At 52.7% G+C, this 19,835-nt stretch overlaps 1 protein-coding gene across 1 annotated transcript; it reads right to left on the bottom strand.

Moving 5' to 3' along the window:
• Window positions 1–7,364: 7,364 nt before the first annotated feature.
• On the bottom strand, window positions 7,365–18,360 carry LOC133347336 (potassium channel subfamily K member 1-like). The gene is given in 4 exon segments (XM_061559524.1): window positions 7,365–7,587; window positions 7,589–7,790; window positions 8,380–8,775; window positions 16,900–18,360. Coding segments are annotated over 4 exon segments (1,032 nt in total). The 5' UTR covers window positions 17,255–18,360; the 3' UTR covers window positions 7,365–7,508.
• Between the last annotated feature and the right edge of the window lie 1,475 nt (window positions 18,361–19,835).

Here is a 19,835-nt window from a genome sequence, read left to right as displayed (position 1 = left end):
TGGTTACCCAGGTGCCTGACATGATATTAACGAATCGCAATGCCCCCCCCCCCCTTCCACCACCACCTGCTTTTCCCAATTAAACAAAGGAAATTGGTTTGCACTCGTAAGGATTAAAAAAAGTGCGCGCCTCCAGGTACCCGCGCGCGCGTGTGCGTGTCAGCTTATTATTATTCAATGTAGCGTGGTGCAGATGTTAACAACCGTATCATGATTGTGTTAACTATTGAAAGCCGTAAATAGATAGGCTGCAGCTGGTGGTGGAGCCGCCGCGGAACGAACGTAGCAGGGCACGCGTGTGTGTGTACGTGCGTGTGTGTACGTGCGTGTGTGTGCGCGTGTGTGCGTGTGTGTGCGTGTGTGTGTGTGCGCGCGTTTGCGTGTGTGCGTGTGTGCGCGTGTCTGTGCGTGTGTGCGCGCGAGCGGTGTGTGTGTGTGTGCGTGTGTGCGTGTGCGTGCGTGTGTGTGTGTGAGTGCGTGTGTGTGTGTGCGTGTGTGTGTGTGTGCGTGTGTGTGTGCGTGTGTGTGCGTACGTGTGTGCGTGTGTCATTACCACAAACATCGCTTTCCACCATCACCACAACAACAACCGCCACAACCACCACCACAACCACCACCTGTGTTTTCAAGGCACTGCACGAATTTCTTGGTGCCACAACTATGAATTGGCAGCCTTGTGGACATTGTGATGCTGTGGGCATCTGACCAAGAAACAACACGTGCTTGAAGGCTCCTGTGTGGATGTCATTTATATTTGTTTAACGCGTCGGCTTTCACGACCAATATTATCCGTAAGAGCGATTTTTGGGTTAGATCGCGTCAATGTAAATGTGTCGTTCAACCCGCCACCACCCGACACAGCCAATAACACAATCACTAATTGGTTGCGTTGGGTGGTGGCGGGTTTAACGACACATTTCTATTTACGCGATCTAACCCAAAAATCGCTATTGTGGCCATTTATGTTTGTGATATGCAGATTTTTTAAATGATATTCATCGAGTAATACAAGAAAGTACCAATCAATTGATTGTAAGTCGACAATAGCAGCTACAGCCACAATAGTATATTGAACAAACCTTGATAAATACTATCTGCATCTCTTCACGTAAACATGCTTAAGCCTATCGGTCTGTGGTCTCGTCGCTTTGTACGATTCAGCAATATTTGTGTAAGCCAGCAAACTGGCTCGCCGATAACGTCCGACAACCCAGTAGTTATTTTTTCCAAACCATGGTTGCTGATGAGACCCAAGAGGTCAAAACCAATCCTGAGTTTGCGTGTTTAAACAAATGCAGCTGGAAAACATTAGGTCAGAAGGTCGAAAGGCTGATGGACTAAGAACACATTTGATTTTTTTTTATTGAGACAGACGGATGTTTCGGTCTGTTTATTTCATTACTCGGAGCTGCGCCCGAGTTTTTACGCAACGTTATGAAGTGTGGGTTGCCAAATTCATGTCATCTCTCCTCTGTAGAAGGGCCATTTCCCAAAGTACGAGTCTACTTGAGGTGACAAGGTTCTTCATCAGTATTATGTCATCACGCCCTTCGAGAGGCCTTGAAGTCGAACCTGAAGGCAGAATCCCAACCTGTGCACGTGATGTGTCGTCGGCTGTGAGACACATTGGGCGCACCCGCACTGCGTTCATTTCGCGAGCTAAATTCGTGATGAATATCCTCTAAACAAGGTGTTTATTTTCACTGAAGTCAGCGATGAGGGTGACTGACGAGACAGAATGAAGAAACAAACTTGGGATAATATTATAGCGTCGCTCAAGACCGCAGTGCACGCAGGCAAACCCCACATTATAATTGTCGATATCATATCACGGCCTAACGCAATACCGTATATGCATATACAGTTATTTACTGATTTTACTGATTGGCCGACCTGATATATACTACATTAATCTAATCATATAATAATCATTACTTATTTATCCAGAAATGCCATGCTGAGTCCTCGGACTCTTTTTCAGAAAGGTCCTACATTTGGGTTTTATTTCAAGATGTTTTCAGATGATTTATGAGTGTTGGCTGATAACTTTGGGGTCGGGGATTGTGCTTCCCAATATTATCAGAATGTCTGAATGATATCCATAGATATCATATCCATATATATATATATCACGATGTCCATAGATATCTAGAGATATCAGTATCTCCATAGATATCACTTCGGACTTGACTAAAATTCCACAGAAGATCAGTAGACAATGTCTGCTTCACAAATCCGTTTTTTCACATAAAAATACATTATTATGCAACCTATCAGTACCACAGCCCTCTGGGAAGTGCATCATTTTCGCAGCACAGATTCAGCACAAGCAAGAAACTCTGGACCGGTTTTGACAAACGGTGTCTCACCAGCAACGATTCAATATCCAGATGTCAATCTAATTCGACTCTGGATGATCGATTAAAAAAAACAACACAACGCGATGACGAAATTGACGGTGCCCATCACGTGGCCAGGGAGATGCTGCCCTCTGCCGGTGGCGTGCGGGAGCGCAGGCCTCTTGCCTTTCCCAGGTCAGCAAGAGGTCACGGTGACGGAAGCCCATCCCCCAATTGGTCGGTGTGAACACGCGGTGGGTGCCACGCCTGTCGTTCGAGGACACGTGAATGGTCGCACTCTGAACGATGCGCGATTCAGTTGGAGGCTGTTGTCGGTTCACGACGATTAGCCATGGTCCGTCCACTGCTGGATGAAGGCCTCCGCAAGCCGTCGGGCTCCCTCGCTGTCTCGGGATGCGACAATCAGTGCTTGCAATGCTGTACCTGCATCGTAGCGTGCGCATCAGAAATACTATTTGTGAGTGTATGCAGGTCGTGTTCACACGTCACACAGGTTTAATCTTTCTGGTGATAAGATGGACAACTCCACTCTAATATTTTGATGATGATGGTTTATCTCGTAGAGACTCACCGAATCTCCACTCTGCCAGACATTCTGTGAAATATGAGCTTCATAGCTCATCAGATTCCTCCAGAATAAATTCAATATCCAGATTTTTCAGGAGGGCCCTGGCAAGCTTTTCCTGTAGGGGGCGAGTTTGCTAGGTGGAAAACCACATTCAGTAATTTGTAGATATTTTATTTTGCATTGTTGTGGCCTGTTTGGCCATACCAGTTGCAGTGTTTATTGTTTAGCTTTCGTTCATCATTTACATTCCATCCACTGCTGGACGAAGGGCCTCTCCCACATTGCCACTGCACGACGCTACCGTCTCCACGGGGGCGGTTCTCTGTGCAGTCGTCGGCAAAAGTCTCCTCCGAGGATGACCAACGCGGCTTTATTGAAAACAAAACTCTTGGGCACTGCGATTCCAAACGGATCGGGTTCGCAGTGACAACACGAGTCAGCCCGCGCCGACAGCACGCCACAAAACCCACAGGCACCAGTCGCGTTTCACGCACACGGCAAAAAACATTTATTTCTTGACGTACGACAATGGCCATTCGCGTGCCGTTCCCCAAGTTACACGTTCAACCGACGTCTCTTACACGCGAGGTCCCTGCGTTTGTTCCCTTGTGTGTGATCCGTTACGCCGCGCTCTTGTAAACAACGCGAGAGGATTTTTGTTACGGTATTATCAGCGGCGCGGTTAAACAGCCGAGAGAACGACGTTATTGCACAAAGCGCGTGGCGTTGCTCTCGACAAAACTAAATGGAGGAAGCGGCGTTGGTTCGTTTGTACAGCGGAGGTCAGAAAGCCAGCATGGGTGTCACGTCGCACCGCTGCATCCTGCATGACCTAATTGGGGGGGGGGGTCAACAATACCATAAAGGTGGTGGCACAAGGCAATACAATGGGGCGGGGGGGGGGTTACCAAATCTAAACTGTGGCCACCTTAACAAGCCGACTGACTCGCGAAAGAATCGACGCATCAGTGGTCACGCAGAAAGCACCAACATCAAAACGATGGACCACCAAATGTCAAACCGGGGAAGAAGTAAAAAAAAAGCAAGCGGGTCGTGTGAGTATCATCCACCGTTACGGGGCTCTCCCTACTCGTGACAATATCCGGCGGGAGCGGCGACTCAAGGTGGAGGCAAGACGACGACATTAAGGGTCACTCTGGCCTCTCAATCTCTTCCGTGCCTTCTCGGGTTCTGGCTTGAGCTCTGGTGCGCAACGCTGCTGCTGCTGCTGCTGCTCTGAGAGACAGCGACACAACCCCCCCTATCGATACCGTGAACAGCCCTTGCATCGATCCGCTGCGGGATGAGCGACACGCCACGGTGTGCAGGGTCGTGCGGATTAATTAGCCACACTTCGTCACGCTGATCAGTGCGGGTTCGTGAAGGCGGAGATGGCATAGAAGTACAGTACAACAATGGATGTTGCTACACTGCCCTCTCTTTACTTTTGCCATCAGTTGTTGTTGGCAAAAGCGCTCTCCCTCGAGAGTCTCAACGATCGGGGCGCTGGATTAGCCGGGGTGAAGCGGAGCACACCCCCGAGGCCTGGCGAGGTGATGGTGGTGCTGGTGGTGCTATTGGTGGTGGTGGTGATGGTGGTGGTGCTATTGGTGGTGGTGGTGGTGCTGGTAGTGGTGGTAGTGGTGTTGCTGGTGGTGATGGTGGTGATAGTGCTAGTGGTGATGATGGTGCTAGTGGTGATGGTGGTGCTGATGGTGGTAGTGGTGCTGGTGGTGGTGGTGCTGGGTGTCGCGAGCGAGTTCAGAGGTCAGGCGCTCATTGCACCGAGGCTCGCCTCTCCGACGTCCAAGAAAGTTCAAGATCCAGGCTGCACATTCCGAATCACCGGCGTCCAGACGTTTACACTGCACCAAGGGCTCATGACAACAAATCGAAATTGAAAGTGATTTTTCCTCAAAATTGTTCGACAAAAAAAATAACAACGCTCTACGTCGATTAGTGATGTAAACACGACCACAACCTATTTTACGAAACGTGAGTTTATATACCAGCCTACGACCAAAAGCGTAATGTGATAAATGTATCTAATTTTTGATGCACGGCCGATATCCTCGTTTGAGATGAGGGCTTTTTTGTGTTAATGACAGACGTAGATTACGTACCCCATCAAGACATCAACGTTACCATTTAAGCTTAATTGTTAATTACGACAAGAAACTGCTAATATATTCGCCCGTCATTAAGATAGTCATCCCTGCTCATTGTTAAGCGGCCGCAATGAGGTTGTACAATTGCTGGGAGAAAACTGGCCCCCGCTGCCCCTCAACTTCACTCGACGACGATGGCTTCCATGAGGAGGCCCTCGACTCAAAAACGCGGGCACTTTGACCAAGTCTTTCTCTGGGTTCCCGCACGTTCACCCAGCGCAGGACTCTGGACCCTAAACCCATCTCGGCGTGTCGCGTGACCGTCCAAAGCAGACAACTCCCACAAGCGCCCGGCGCGCGCGGGTCTGTGCAGAACGAACGCTCGCAACGCGCACGCAAAACATCGCCGTGCCAATCGGAGATTGGGGGGCGAAAGCAGTTCAGCATACATACATTGCGGCTGCTCGCGAAACACTAACAATTACGGACAAGATAAATCACCCCACGCACCCCGACCAGGTGATAAAAACTAAAATTCTAAACATTACAGTGAACGCGCTCACACCTCCCGTGGGCTTCGGGGGTGGGTGTCGTAAACCCTTCACGCACAACGCGTACGAATCGACGGACGTCCATTGGTCAACGCGCGCATCGCGAGCCCAATACTCGATATTAACCGATCGATCTCGACGCATCCTTACAGCCTCCGACTGACAGCGACCGCGCGCGCCCGATGCTGACTAACCCGTGGCTTGCTCACGTCCACCAACACCGTAGCGCAAGGTGCGGTGGAACGCTTGGCAGAGCGTGTCACGGGGAGAGCGGGAAGGGAGCAGCGTTCGTGCGTCACGCTCTGCCCACGTCCGCACCGCCGATTAGCACGGCTGGCTACGTACGGTGCGCGAAATAATTTCAACATACGTACGTACATTCGTCATCACTCGGGTCTTCCCACCGCGTCCGTGCAACTGCGCTCAGTCCTGGCTGCGGACACGCCTGCGGGCTTATTCCGTCCGATGAGCGAGCGAGCGACCGACCGAGTGACGAAAGTGCCCCCCGTACGCGTCCCTGGGCACGTTTCCATGCGGCAACTTGCAGGGCAAGTCCGTCCCCCTGGGGCGGCGTAGGGTGACACATCGTGAGCTAAATGGCAGCAAGCCGGCGTAGCAGAGCGGCGAGAGAACTCGGAAGGACGCACGTCCCCAATAAGGTAGGGCGCCAGTGCCGCGTGTGGATGTACGCAGTACACATCATTCGATCCTTCATTTGTTTCTGGTTCTCAATGGCGATTCACTTATAACCCTCTCTTAGAATATGAAACAATAGCTATAAGACCACGTACCTAGACAGTGCTTTTATATCGGCAGCTTGAGTATTTATGTGTATACTGTACATGACTGTAGCAACAATGACGGTCCGACTCGTGTTACGTTTCCACGACCAATGGGAACCAGACTCAGGAGCAGCACCAAGGCCCAAGCCTACATCCCCACGCTGCAGGAATCGTGATGGTTGGCCCTTTAACCTCGCGACTCGTTCCAAAGCGGCCCAGGCGTCGAGCTCGCTTGGGATGGGATCAAGCCGGGAGGTCTACGGTGGGGACGCCCGCTCGTGGAGCCAACTTGGATACATCGGACCGAGCCGGCGTGGTTCCCAGTGGTTGTGTAAATGCAGCACTGCGTTGCCTCACTCTCGGCTAGAACGCGTTTCTGCAGGCGCTGCAACTGCACCGGGGCCACCACATGGGGCCCATGCGCCAGCCGACACAGCGCAGGGAAATTGAACAGGGCACCAAGTTGTATTCCTTGCCACCAGGGCCTATGCCACCCGTGTAGCCTGGATGGCTGTGCCACTGGCTTTGTATCCTCATCAGATGTGGCCCAGATCCAGTCCAAATTCCACCAAAAATCGCAGTTGTTCCTTCATGTCCAAGAGTGGCATGAGATGGATGTCTTAGAGGTCACAACGCAAGCCCATTCATAGTTCAAAGCCTAGCGACGTGTCCTTTGTTGTATCAGTCACAACAAAGACAACAATTCGCGAGATATTAACTCATATCTGGCGTGCAAATAACATTATAAGCATTCTATTTTGAGATGATCTTAAATTAGTGATTTACATTTCTTCGTATTTCCTTTTACATCGATTTAATTACTATGAATTAAAGACAACTGCAGGTATTGGCGTGGTGACCTCCACGCTGGGCCGAACGCCCCGACATCAAAGTCCGACTCTCCCACGCACTGCCCCCGCGGGACGCACAACGGCGACGCAGAGGCACGCGGACGGTGTGAACGGTCGCACAGCCTCACCCCCCCCCCCCCCCCGAGCACCACCCGCCCGGCCCCCCACGCGCCACCACCGTCTGCGATGGCGCGTGCCGCAAGCGGGGGAACACTTTCCCCAGGTGGTGGGGGGGGGGGGGGTGCCCGGCCGGCCAGCTCGCGGGACCCCGTGGAGGCCTCGCGGCCCTCACTGCCCGTTGCCCATGGTGTGGTAGGTGGAGGCGGGGCCACTGAACGCCAGCGGCTGGCTCGACTTCTCGCCGCCTGCCGCCGTTGGCGGCGAGGTCGGAGACGGTGGACACCGGGAGCTCCTCGCCGTCCACGATGCCGATGCGGTCGTCGTCGTCGTCGCCACCGTTGCCGCCGGGACCGCCCGTGTGGAAGATGCCGGAGAGGTAGCGGATCTCGGAGAGCTCTCCCACCGTGTCCAGCATGAGCAGCATGGCCACCAGGCCGATGATCAGGTAGCCTGAGTCGACGGGTGAAGGCGAGAAGATTTTAGAGCCGGGACGATCAAGCGATCAGGTTTATTGATCGCGGTCGATTACCTTTGAAAATGGGGGTCGCCCCCACATCCTGCCCCCCCCCGAAGGTGGAAAACCCCCTTAAAGTCCACATCCAGCGTATTTAACCAAGCCTGACAAACAAACGCTGCTGGATAACATTACTCTGGAAGGCGCATCAGCTGACAAACTAAAACGTGGCTCTCTTTTACGCGAAGAGACGAACGTAGGTCCATCTCAGTGAACGTGAAGCATCGGGGTCCAACGTCGCACATCCCCACCCCATCTCCTTACCATGGATCACCGCATCACGCGCTTTCAGATGCGCTTCCGCGGCCGTCTGGAACGCTCTTCCGATATTCGGAAACTACTGGAGCTATGCACTTTTAAGTAATCTAGATTGGAAGCTCATTTCTTGAGAACTGATTTTTGTGTTTAGTTTGTTTTTCCTTCACCCGCACCTACGACGAGCGCGGTCGGCTACGTACGGTTTGAAAGAAGTCAAGTATACACACATTTATCTCACTCTCGCCGCGGCCACGCGAGGGCACTCACAGGTGACGCAGAACTTGTAAAGCTCGCGCAGGTGCTGCCCGTAGGCCTCGCCCGGCACGTAGTCGCCTAGGCCGATGGTGCTGAGCGAGATGAAGCAGAAGTAGAACGCCTCGAGGAAGTTCCAGCTCGTCTCGAGCGCCGTGAAGATGCCGGCCGGGATGAAGAAGAAGCAGGTGATGACGACGACGGCCAGCACGACGGCGTGCGCGGTGGCGACGCGCTGCCGCGACGCGCCCAGCCGCCGCTGCATGTAGGCGATGGGCCGGCGCGTCACCAGCGTCATGAGGCGCTGCACCACGGCCGTGAGCAGCAGCAGCGTGAAGGGGATGCCCACCACCGAGTAGATGATGCAGAAGGCCTTGCCGCCGTCGGACAGCGGCACCGAGTGGCCGTAGCCTGTGGGGGCACGCGGACAGCGGAGGGGTTACGGCCGTGAACGCACCGGGTGGGGGGGGGGGGGGCGAGGAACTTGAGCTGGAGCGTCGTCCGCAGCAGCTGCCGCGCGGCGTTTGAACGAAGTTCGAACGAAGATTGAACGTAGTTTTCCGACATTTGAAGGCGTGTGGTCGCTAAAGTCAATAATTCCGCTCGCGATTCGTGCATTGAATCGTGGGTGCGAGAAGCGATTATTGACGCTCCATGCAAACGTTACATTTAGGTTACGGAAACTAAACTGTACAAGAGAAACGCCGAACAAGAAGCCAAAACAAGAAATTGTTTATTGGAGCGAGTGGTGGTGGTGGGGGGGGGGGGAGCGATTCGTCATGAGCCTAGAGAAAGCCAGCAACTAGATCCACCGCTCTCAACGCGGGTAGCGTCAATCGCCTGCACTCAGCGCCCAGGGTCTCGTCTATGGTGGCTGAGCGCGCACAACACGCGGCATTGTTTTTTTTTTGTCATTTTACTGAAACGCTGGGACACGCCGAGAGCCACTCGGGTAAGCAACGTTTGAGACCGAGTGGAACCACCTGGCAGCCTCAAAGAATCCCAAGGGCTTTCTGGGGCACTTGCGTTTGTAAACTGTGGCCTGCCAATTATGTGGCCCCACAGGAGCACGTTGGGACCTTCTGCAAAGCTGTGTAATCACTTATTTACTGCCGATTAAAAAAAATTTAAACGGTGTGCGTTATCCCAACAATTAAAATGTCCGCGTCACGTGCGACGTCCTGTTTTGAGTTCGCGTGAAAGCTGCCGTTTGGCAGAACCAAAGCGGACGCGTAACCAAACAACGAGACGCACTCGTGAATTAATGATAAACGCGTAAATAATAAAACATCAATTAATAAATTAACAGTCACCTACTGGCGGGCCACAGCCAGCCAGCAGCAAACAATTTCCACACACGGTTCACCGGTTAAAAACGATAACGCTTCGCGAGCCTCATGTTTATGTCTTACTCTGTGAAGGTTCAGATTCCCGACACTACCGCTGTCTTGGATGTTGCCTCTAGGATTGCCACCTCTGAGGTACAAAACACCAGGACATATTACGGGTAAAATAATAATAATGATGATGATATCTCGCAACAGCGGAAGAGGGGAGAACTGCATATGAGCGCATGTCTCTCGTGGTGAATGTAACGTGGCTCTGCTCAAGCGTTGCAGTAAATGCAGACTTGCAGATTGTCCCAGGACAGCTGCCTCGACGTGAGGACGATCCTGGGGGGAAACTAAGCCAGGTGGCAACCCGAGTGGCCTCCACATGGCCCGGTAAAGAGCCCCTTCTGCAGCTTGCTGAGCCCCCAGCACTCGGCACTCTCCCCACCGACCCCACGTTAAACCGTCACGATTCGGGGTCATAGTTCAATTCTATAATCCATTCTTGTCGTCTCCGGTTGTGTTGTTCATCCGATTGGTCATGCTTTATTTGTGCTGCCCTGGTCACTGTTAATAGAGGGGCACGATTCATGCCGATCTTAAAAACCTTCCGGGGGACCGCACAACTGCGCCCTCTCCCGGTGACCCCTGGGTAGTGACGCCACACACACGCTCACACACCTACTGGCCTCTCGAGGTGCAGCGTTAGAGAGGGGGGCGTGGGTGTGGCGATTCCTCGCGGAGGCTCTGGCAAGGCTGCTATGTTACCGATCGTCTGCGTGGTCGCGAGGCCGTGTGCGTGTGTGCGTGCGTGTGTGTGTTTCCGCGTGTTCGCACCGGTTGGCCTACAGTTGTGAGATGGGAGCAAATTCTGAAGTTTAGCACCGACCGCAAACCCCAACCGACTCACCATCGTGATGACTTATGGAACTTCTCAACAGCCCAGCCTCCTTACAGTAATTGCGCCTTTCAAACAAGTGACACATATACAACCGGCCCTCCCGCTCTACGCCTCGGTTAATTAAACTTACAGCCCCTTTTATTTGTCGGTCAATCCACTGCTGTACGAAGGCATCCCCGTGTCGTGGCGGTTGATGGGAGTTTGTATGACCAAGGCTGGGAATAGAACTCAGGTCACCGGGTTCATGGTTCAGTGCACCAACCACTACACCACCACTTCACCGAAGCCTTGGTTAATGGAAACTACCTCTTTAATTTCAGCGGGATTTGTATAAGCTCGTGGGAAACGACTGGATGTTTTATTATGTAAATGAGTTATCATGGCTATGCCTGCTCGATTCAAACGTATTCCACAGGGTGACGATAACCGAGGAGCTGCTCCTTATTCGTTTCCTGCCAGTTCCCTCCGCCTAGCCGTTTTCTTTCCTGCCCGGCTGGGTGCGGCAGACTCGCCTGGCAAAGAAGTTGCGTTCTCAGTGCGGCCACCGCCCCCCCCCCCTGCCTCCCGCCCCACAGGACAAAGGCATTCGCGGGGTGGGATTGGGACAAAAAAAATGCAGAGAGCAGCAGTCGGACTTCTTTTGCGTGGGTCACACCTGACACACTCGCTGGCTTTCAAACGAAGAGTCTGGGGGCCTGGGAGTTTCCCGCAGATTTCTTTGACCTGCACTGCCGAATGCGGTGACGTGGCAGTCGGAGGAGTAACACTTCGGGCTTTGTGTGGCTGGCCGATGCAGACTTGACACTGCCAGCTGTAAACACTGCCCGTGTTTTACTCGGCTGTTGGATGCCGCTCCACGTTAGGCTCTGGTGCCCCCCAGACTCAACAGAATGTTCGGTGGTTGCTCGTCTCTGCTGGAGATCCTGAGCCAGGGTGTAAATTCCACATTCCTCTGGCATAGGACAACTCCAATATAATGCAAGAAACGCATATAATACATATATATTACATCACCAATCGGCCTCTAATTTTCTATTCTGCGTGATAATTGGTTGTTCTCAGTTTGTTAAGAAACGAAATATTCAGGAGCCCGAACAAGTTTGATTTGTTTACAAGTAGACGGTTCCACAAATTAGGCAACCTTTTCAAAATAATCCTCGTGGCACATCTGGGCGTGATATATTGTAGTTAATTGTCGATAGTTTTACAGGCTGTGGCTCAATTGCGGAATTAGTCGGCGGTCCGACACATATACACAGCACTGAATGTCCCGTCACCATCCCAGTGTGGACGAAAAAGTCAGTCCGAGTGCATCGAGTGCGTTTGACGCCTACAAAGCGCTCCAGGCTCCGCGCCGGGGGTGACCACCGGGTTTTTATTTGGACTTTCCTGCCCCTGGGAGGTCACGAACTCGCTGTCGATTGAGACGTTTATGTCCCGGCTGAAGTCCAGGCCTCCTCTCTCTCTCTAGTTTCTCCATCTTTCTCTTGAGTCTCTCTCTCCGGTTACTGCTCACTAATGTCCCTGCTTTACATGCATGGCACTCGTAGATCCATTGTTAAAGGATGCTTTCTACATCAAAATTATTATTATTTTGACAATTATCCCTGTTGAAAAAAACTACATTTATTTTTATCTGAATTACATTCCTAATTGGTTGGCCTACTTGTTTTCTTAGGTCGTCTGCCCAGTGCCAAATCCTTGGCCCAATCTCTGTCCATCCCGTCCAATCTGGAGCTTTCTCCATTTCACTGTACGTGCCCCCTCCAAGCCAGCATCTTTCTTTTCCGCCTCTTGGCCTCTTTCCCAACTTCCTTCTCTTACAAAACCTCCTCCATCAAGCGTTCACCTCCGAGGACGTGCACAATTCGCGGCTTTTGCTTCTTCTGGATTATTATAAATCAAGACTCCCGTTGACGTGCGGTGCCCGAGTAAATAAAAAAGGTCACTTCACGATCATACTCGTGATTGCCCACTTATTTGACGCGTCCGGACCGTACGTTCCAATTCGCAGGGCTGCCCTCGTGCGACCACACATTTTCAATCGACAGCAAATCAGAGGATACCGGGGGGCCTCTGAAGTTCATTTGATGCTCGCGAAGCTTCCAGCCACGAGTGAAGCTGTGAAGAACGGCCCCTCAAACTCCGATGCGGTGTCCCTTTAATAGGCTGGCAGTTGCTGACCGTGCTGGCAGTTGTGCAATGACGCACAGGCTGACGGCATTTGTCATCGGCAAACACTGCACATTTTTAAAACGCCGTCATCTGGCCGCGATTAAAAAAAGGCCATCGCTCAAATCTTCAGCTCGGTGGCCGTGTAGATACTCCCGCATATTGTATACGTCGCCAGTGGAGAATGCTGGCACCCGCGCTGCGAGCTCGGTGCTCCAGTGCGTAGCGGAACACAACGATCAAGGCCGGCAGACCCACTCCGCTGGCCTCTCGGCACGTAACAATGCGTCATTTTCAAACGATTCTCGTACTCGCGATACGTGCATCACATTTTCCCCGATTACATTAATTTGCGAAAACGTTGCATGTCATAGTTTTTTTTTTACCAAATCCAGACCCCCCCCCCTCCCCTCAAATCGTGATGGCAAATTTGACGGTTACACAGCGACCAACCCCTGCGCTTCTTACTCTGCTCATGACTCAACACGTTCATCGACAACACTGCGTGGCCTCAACATTGAAAATATATATTAGGCGACTTTTCAGGTAATGGCCCACATATATATACCACCTAGAAAGCCAAAGTAGGCTTCTCATTTCAGGTGATGTGTTTAATGCTCAGGAATGTGTAATGATCATCGACTCTCCGATTGTGATGCACCGCTACGGCACGCTCATTAGGCTTGCCAAGCGCTTGACGCAAATTCCATTTGGGCAGGCGATAGGGAAATGTGGTTTGAGCACTGTACGTGTCGTGTCGCTGCCCTGCCCAACCCCAGCCCCCCCGTGAATGCACCTTGGCCCTAACCACCTGTCGCGTTTGTTTGCTCACAGGACCGCTGGCTGATAGTCGCTTGGCCACGCGGTATAAAACAAGGCACGCTCAAGTGCCCCGGTCGCGTCTTGACGGTCAAGCGGGTACCGCAGTCGGTCGCGGAAGTTGATGTCGACGCGGAGTTATTAGGCCGGTCGCGCGCACGCCCTGTGACGCGCTTGGGAGGATGATTTTGAGTTCCGATGGAGGGTGGCGTCACGGGTCAGGTGTTGCCACGAGCGTGTACGGACACGCACCTCACCTTCTAAAACAAACAGAGACTTGGGCCCCAAATCTCTGTTCTCAACCACTGAGAAGTCCCCAACCCTTTACTGGCTGTTAGCCAAGCTTCCCGGCCACAGGGAAAGCCGTCGGGTCTCAAGCTCCGATAGGTCACACATTCAGTTGGCTGCATTTACTGTGTTGGCAGCTGTGTTGAAAATATTGGTCATAAACAAACACTGCACATTGTAAAACGTGGTTCTTAACTGTAAGTCACAAGTTTCCACTCGACTCTCTCTCCCTGCCGTGAAGAATGGCCATTGCTGAACCACCCCTTAAGCTGACTCAAGGAGTAGATGTTTCAGTCAGCAGTTGGTGCCAGCCCATCGTTGTGGGGTCTAATCCCAACTCAAGGCAACGTCCCATGCCCGTCAATCAGTAAATGGGGCACTGCTTTAAAGTTCACTAACAGCGAGTACATTGTGAAGTTATTATGGGTATAGCGACGAATCGATGTTTACACTCGCACGAGACGCAAATCGAATCATGCACGAATGGATTATCCACAACTTATGTTGGTGGTATGTTGATAAATCTGGCCATCGCCTGATGATGCTAGTTGTTATTGCTGGTGAAACGTCGTACGCAAATTGTAAATGTTGTAGGTTTACTCTCCAACACACCATTGTGCTGTACTAGTAACAAATTGGCCTATTTTGTTTACGTGACAAACCTTACTAATTGGCTGTGTCGGGAGGTGGTGGGTTTATTTACTTGATCTAACCCCAAAAAAAAGCTATCACGTTAGTATACTTAGGCAATTGGAGCAAACTAAACTATTCGAAACGAAACAAATTATTCGAAATAATACAAACGCCGTGATGTCGAGATAAAACCAATACATCGATTTTTGAAACCGGTTGGGAACCCCAAAAAATGTTAACAACTCGTGGCGAGACGTTCTGGGTGGGATGAATCTTCAGCCTGTCTACAAGCCATGTTTCCATGCCTGCTAATCAGCAAGCGCACAATCCTTGGCGTTTAATGCCAGCGCGGCGATCATTATCAAGTTGCGTAGGTGGAGGAAGCCGTGTTTTGCTGAATGGGCTAATTTTTTGTTCACGGTGGCCCCAAAGTTTGTTTTGTGTGTTTGGAGAAATTTAATCGGGGGGGGGGGGCTGGTTGATCGGGAAAACTGTCAGTGGGTGCTCGACATGGTGTGGTTCCTTCTCACGAAATCCCATCTCAACAAGCCTGCCCTACCCTGCCTGTGCCACAAATTATACGTGAACGTTTGTGCATTTCGTAGATTTCTACCACCTTGTTATTCAACCAGCCGAGAGCCCATGTACAAGTATATCGCACGCACGGGGACCATTGTTACGTAGGATTATTTGTAGCATTTTCTGATTGCGGGTTTCTTTTCAATTAAGTAATGTCCTAATTAGGGCCATGCCAGAGGAGAAAAAAGGTAGCTTATTCAGACGGCAAATCATGGCATCACAGCGGCTAACATCGGACCTTTTTTGACAGTGTCAAAGTATGAAAAAACAAGAATAGGTTTTACCCTTTCTGGAAATAAAACGCCTTTTGGCGTTCTCTGGTCTGACACTGGCGAGACTTGGCCCCAATAAGGCTGGCTCTGGTGTAGACCAATCAGTTTCAAGACAACGCCATATATTATCAGAGCATTTTTTTGTTTGCATGTTCATCACAAGTACGTGTGGTTAACGCAGACACCATTTGTTGCAATAGGTTTCTATTTGGTGTTTGAACATCTTAACAACTGTTTTATTGCCAAAAAGGGTAAAACCTTTTTTTTTTTTCATATCACAGTGTCTGTTGAACACCCGACTCACGGCGGACGGAGCACTTTGAGACATCCTAACAGTAGGTCAATACAGGAATCTGTAAACGCCATTGGTGGCCTTCATTTCTGGGAGCAACTGGGGGCTTCAATTTCATGATTAAATTAAAAAAAATCTTGAACAGCACTTTATCAATCCACCGTTGGATGAAGGCCTCCCCCGTGCTGTATCAGTCATGGGTATTGTTTGACCATACTTCACCATGCCGGTCAGTATGTGAATTGGTGAAGTCGGTGGCTGAGGAGCAGGCTAGAGATCTCACCACTGATTTTAGCAATGGCCAGTATTTAAACTCGGGTCGCAGGGGTCACAGCACGACGTGCCAACCACTGTGCCACCCAAAGACAACAATGATCCCGAAGCTTCAATTCTAGGAGTTATTTTTTACATCCACCTTGGGTTGACCAGACTCGGGTGAGACCACGGGGTGTGTTGATGATTGTAATGCGACTGCAACACGTGCGATGGTCATTGCAGCAGCTCTCCTAGGAGGCTGCACGCACACGGGCACGTGTCCATTCCCAGGGGGGAGAAGGTGTCACCGATGATGAAGCCACTGCCAACACATTGACCTTCCCAAACGATGTCACCCGATACTCCTCAACCAAACTTGGGAGGTTTTGGCACTCGATGCAGAGGCTCGCAGTTCGTGCCCAGCAGCCACCCTGGTCATTACTGGGGGTGCATGAACCGTAGTTACACGCGTCGTCTGATGCATATTGGACATTACAGATTCCATGTTATTTTTTTCAAGGGCATGTTTGCTGGCGTTATGGTGTAAATGTTCCACAAATTACTTAATTGGAGAAAAAAACCCAAAGTTAAATGACTCCCTCCTATCAGACTAAAGACCCGACACTGCATGCGCTTTGTACCACACAGGGACAGCTGGGCATTGGCACGGGTGCCATGAGATGCCGTGTCAAGCGCTTTTGAGTTTCAGATTCATTAAGGGGCCCTGCAAAAAATAAAAATAAAAATCCCTTCAAATCACCCGGGCCTCCCAGGTAAACGACACCACTTTGTCACAGAGCACCCAAGCCAGGCAAACAGCTTAAACTCGCTCCGTCAACAAAACGTGCCCGGCTCGGGCGTTGAGCGTCGCTCTCTCAACCAGCGCACCGCATTCCAGCTGGCGAGGCCCATCGAGCTAAGCGGCGGTTGCTGCTGCTGCTGCTGTTGTTGTTGTCTCTCTTAAGCGAGGACTTCGAGGCAGTGCCGGCTTACCTGTGGTGGTGAGCACGGTGCTGGCGAAGAAGAGCGCCGACGTGAAGTCCCAATTGACGCGCCCCGATGCGTTGTTGAGCACCGACACGCCGTAGTTGCTGGCGCCCATGACCTTCTCGAGGAAGGTCTCCAGCTCGGCGTCGCGCACGCACGGGTGGTCCGCCAGGAACTTGGTGCGCAGGCTGCGCAGGTCGTCCCGCAGGTCCTGCTCGGCCGGGCGCTCGAGTGCCGAGAAGACGGCGGCGCCCACCACGAGGTAGACCGCGTAGGCGAGCAGGAGGCCCAGGAAAACGCACGCCGAGCGACGCTGCTCCAGAATCCTCCCGCACGAGCTCGTGGCCAGAGACTGCAGCATGGTGGCGGCGGCGCTTGTTGGGCGGGGGGGGGAATGCGATGGAGGTGTCGGTGGAGGAGGGAGTGTGGATGGATGATGTGATTGTGGTGGCGGCTCTGCTGCTGGTGGTGACGGATGTTGCTGTTGCTGCTAGTGAAGGTAATAGTGTGCTGGCGGTGGTGGAAGTGATGGATTTCTGCCGGTGAAGCCGACAAATGGTCTGCCGCTGACGTTAGCGATGATATAAACGTGCCGCTTTGCGGAGGTGACAATTCGTCTGATCCTGGCCGAGCTGAATCAGAAGCCGACGCTGGCGGTGACGGTAGCGGAAGACGTCGCCACCTCCGATCTTATCGCCATGGAACAACACACCACCCGTGCAAGGGGATCGATGCAGTTGCCACAGCGCAATCGTCCCTGGACGGACGGACGGGACTCTACGGATGAAAGCCGCACGCCCTTCCTAAGATGCCGAAACCCCGAGACAGCCCCTGGCGAATTGTTCAGGTCCGCGCCTTTAAATCCACACGCGACGGCCGTTTACAACAAACACTCCGGGGTGAATCAACAGCGCAGTCGGGGTGTCCACCTCGCGAGCCGCTACGAGGCGGCTCTCCGCGCGTCTCCCCCCGTGGGTGGACACGGGCTGCTCACCGAAGCCCGGGGACCACCATCCACCATCCTCACGCGGCGGCCAATTGACGAGGCGGCTTCTGTGCAGGACGCAAGGTCACCCTCGCCGCCGAGTCACCTACCGAGCGGCAGCGGCAGCAGCAGCAGCGGCAGAGGCGGCGCTTCAACTCGGGGGACCCCTCACGACCGTGAACAGCCTCCGCCCGAGCGAGTGTCTGTCTTGTGTTGTGCGAGAGCGAGCGAGCGTGGAGGGTGGAGGGTTGTGTGTTTGCCGGCGTGTGCGCGGCAACACACCGCTGCGCGTAACGAGGAGGGGATGTGGATCGCGTGCGCCGGGAGCAGGGTGGGCGCGTCCGTGCGTGCTAGACACCGAGAGAGAGAGAGTGAGTGTCTGTGTGGGTGATGTGCTGGCGGTGCGAGTGGCTGTACTGGCGTGTGTAATTATGCAGGGGACGTGGGTGGTAGCGGTGGTGGCGTTTGCCCGGGGATGTGGGAGTGGGGATGGGGGAGGAGGAGGAGGATGGAGCCCCGCGTCACGGCGTGACGGCGTGACGCGGCCGTCCACGGCGCGTCGCTTCATGAACGAGGGTGGGAGGACGCTTCCTCGTTTCCAAGTTAACGCATCGCGATTAAAACAGCGCAACCTTCGACATACGTACGTGCGACCCACGTACTACACACACACACGCGCGCAAAATAAAAGCCCGCATCGCGTGCGTGGGGAATGTGCCGCTGTGAGCGAGGTGTGGTGACTGGGCGTCATGCAGAACCGTAAGAGACATGCATCCGTGGCGACTTGGCGCGGGGGAGGATGGCACCCAGCAGTGGATGGATCGTGGCAGATTATGATGTCTATTGTAGGGGACGGCACGGCGCACGAAAAGTTGCTGGTGTCGTCCGAGCCGAACTACCTCCCCGGCCGCCTTCGTCTCCCCGGTTCTGATTTAGGTTACCGCACCGCACCAGTGGGGCCACGCATTCACGGCCGAGTCGGCCTAGGGGAAGAGCCACGACCGGTTCGGATATCGCCGTAGACGGCAATCCAACTCAGGCGCATGGGTTCTTAGGGCAGCGTGAGCACCACTGCTCCACACATATGCAGGGTACATCCACAACAAGCGCCAATCGCCACTAAGTGGCGGTGACGTCACCACGGTGCTTGTGCCAGGCTAGGTGCACGTCGAGGCCACGTGTGAAGTGCCGAACGCCCGCCGGCAGGAGGTCACGGGGCAGACCCAGCAGGTGCCACGGGTCGACTGACTGAGATGACTGCTGGCCGATGCACCACCTGTGCCCCCTACTGTGCAGGGTACACGCACTTACCCACACACACCCACACACACCCACACACACTCACACACACTTACCCACACACACTTACCCACACACACTTACCCACACACACTTACCCACACACACCCACACACACTTACCCACACACACTTACCCACACACACTTACCCACACACACTCACACACACTTACCCACACACACTTACCCACACACACTTACCCACACACACTTACCCACACACACTTACCCACACACACCCACACACACTTACCCACACACACTTACCCACACACACTTACCCACACACACTTACCCACACACACTTACCCACACACACTCACACACACTTACCCACACACACTTACCCACACACACTTACCCACACACACTTACCCACACACACTTACCCACACACACACACACACTTACCCACACACACTTACCCACACACACTTACCCACACACACTTACCCACACACACTTACCCACACACACTCACACACACACACTCACACACACTTACCCACACACACTTACCCACACACACTTACCCACACACACTTACCCACACACACTCACACACACACACTCACACACACTTACCCACACACACTTACCCACACACACTTACCCACACACACTACCACACACTTACCCACACACACTTACCCACAC

Source organism: Lethenteron reissneri, chromosome 25 (genome assembly GCF_015708825.2).
Source record: "Lethenteron reissneri isolate LAM-NWPU_2019-01 chromosome 25, ASM1570882v1, whole genome shotgun sequence".
In the NCBI taxonomy this organism is placed as follows: domain Eukaryota; kingdom Metazoa; phylum Chordata; class Hyperoartia; order Petromyzontiformes; family Petromyzontidae; genus Lethenteron; species Lethenteron reissneri.
The sequence above is the reverse complement of the archived record's forward strand: the minus strand, read 5'-3'. Positions and strand labels throughout refer to the sequence as shown.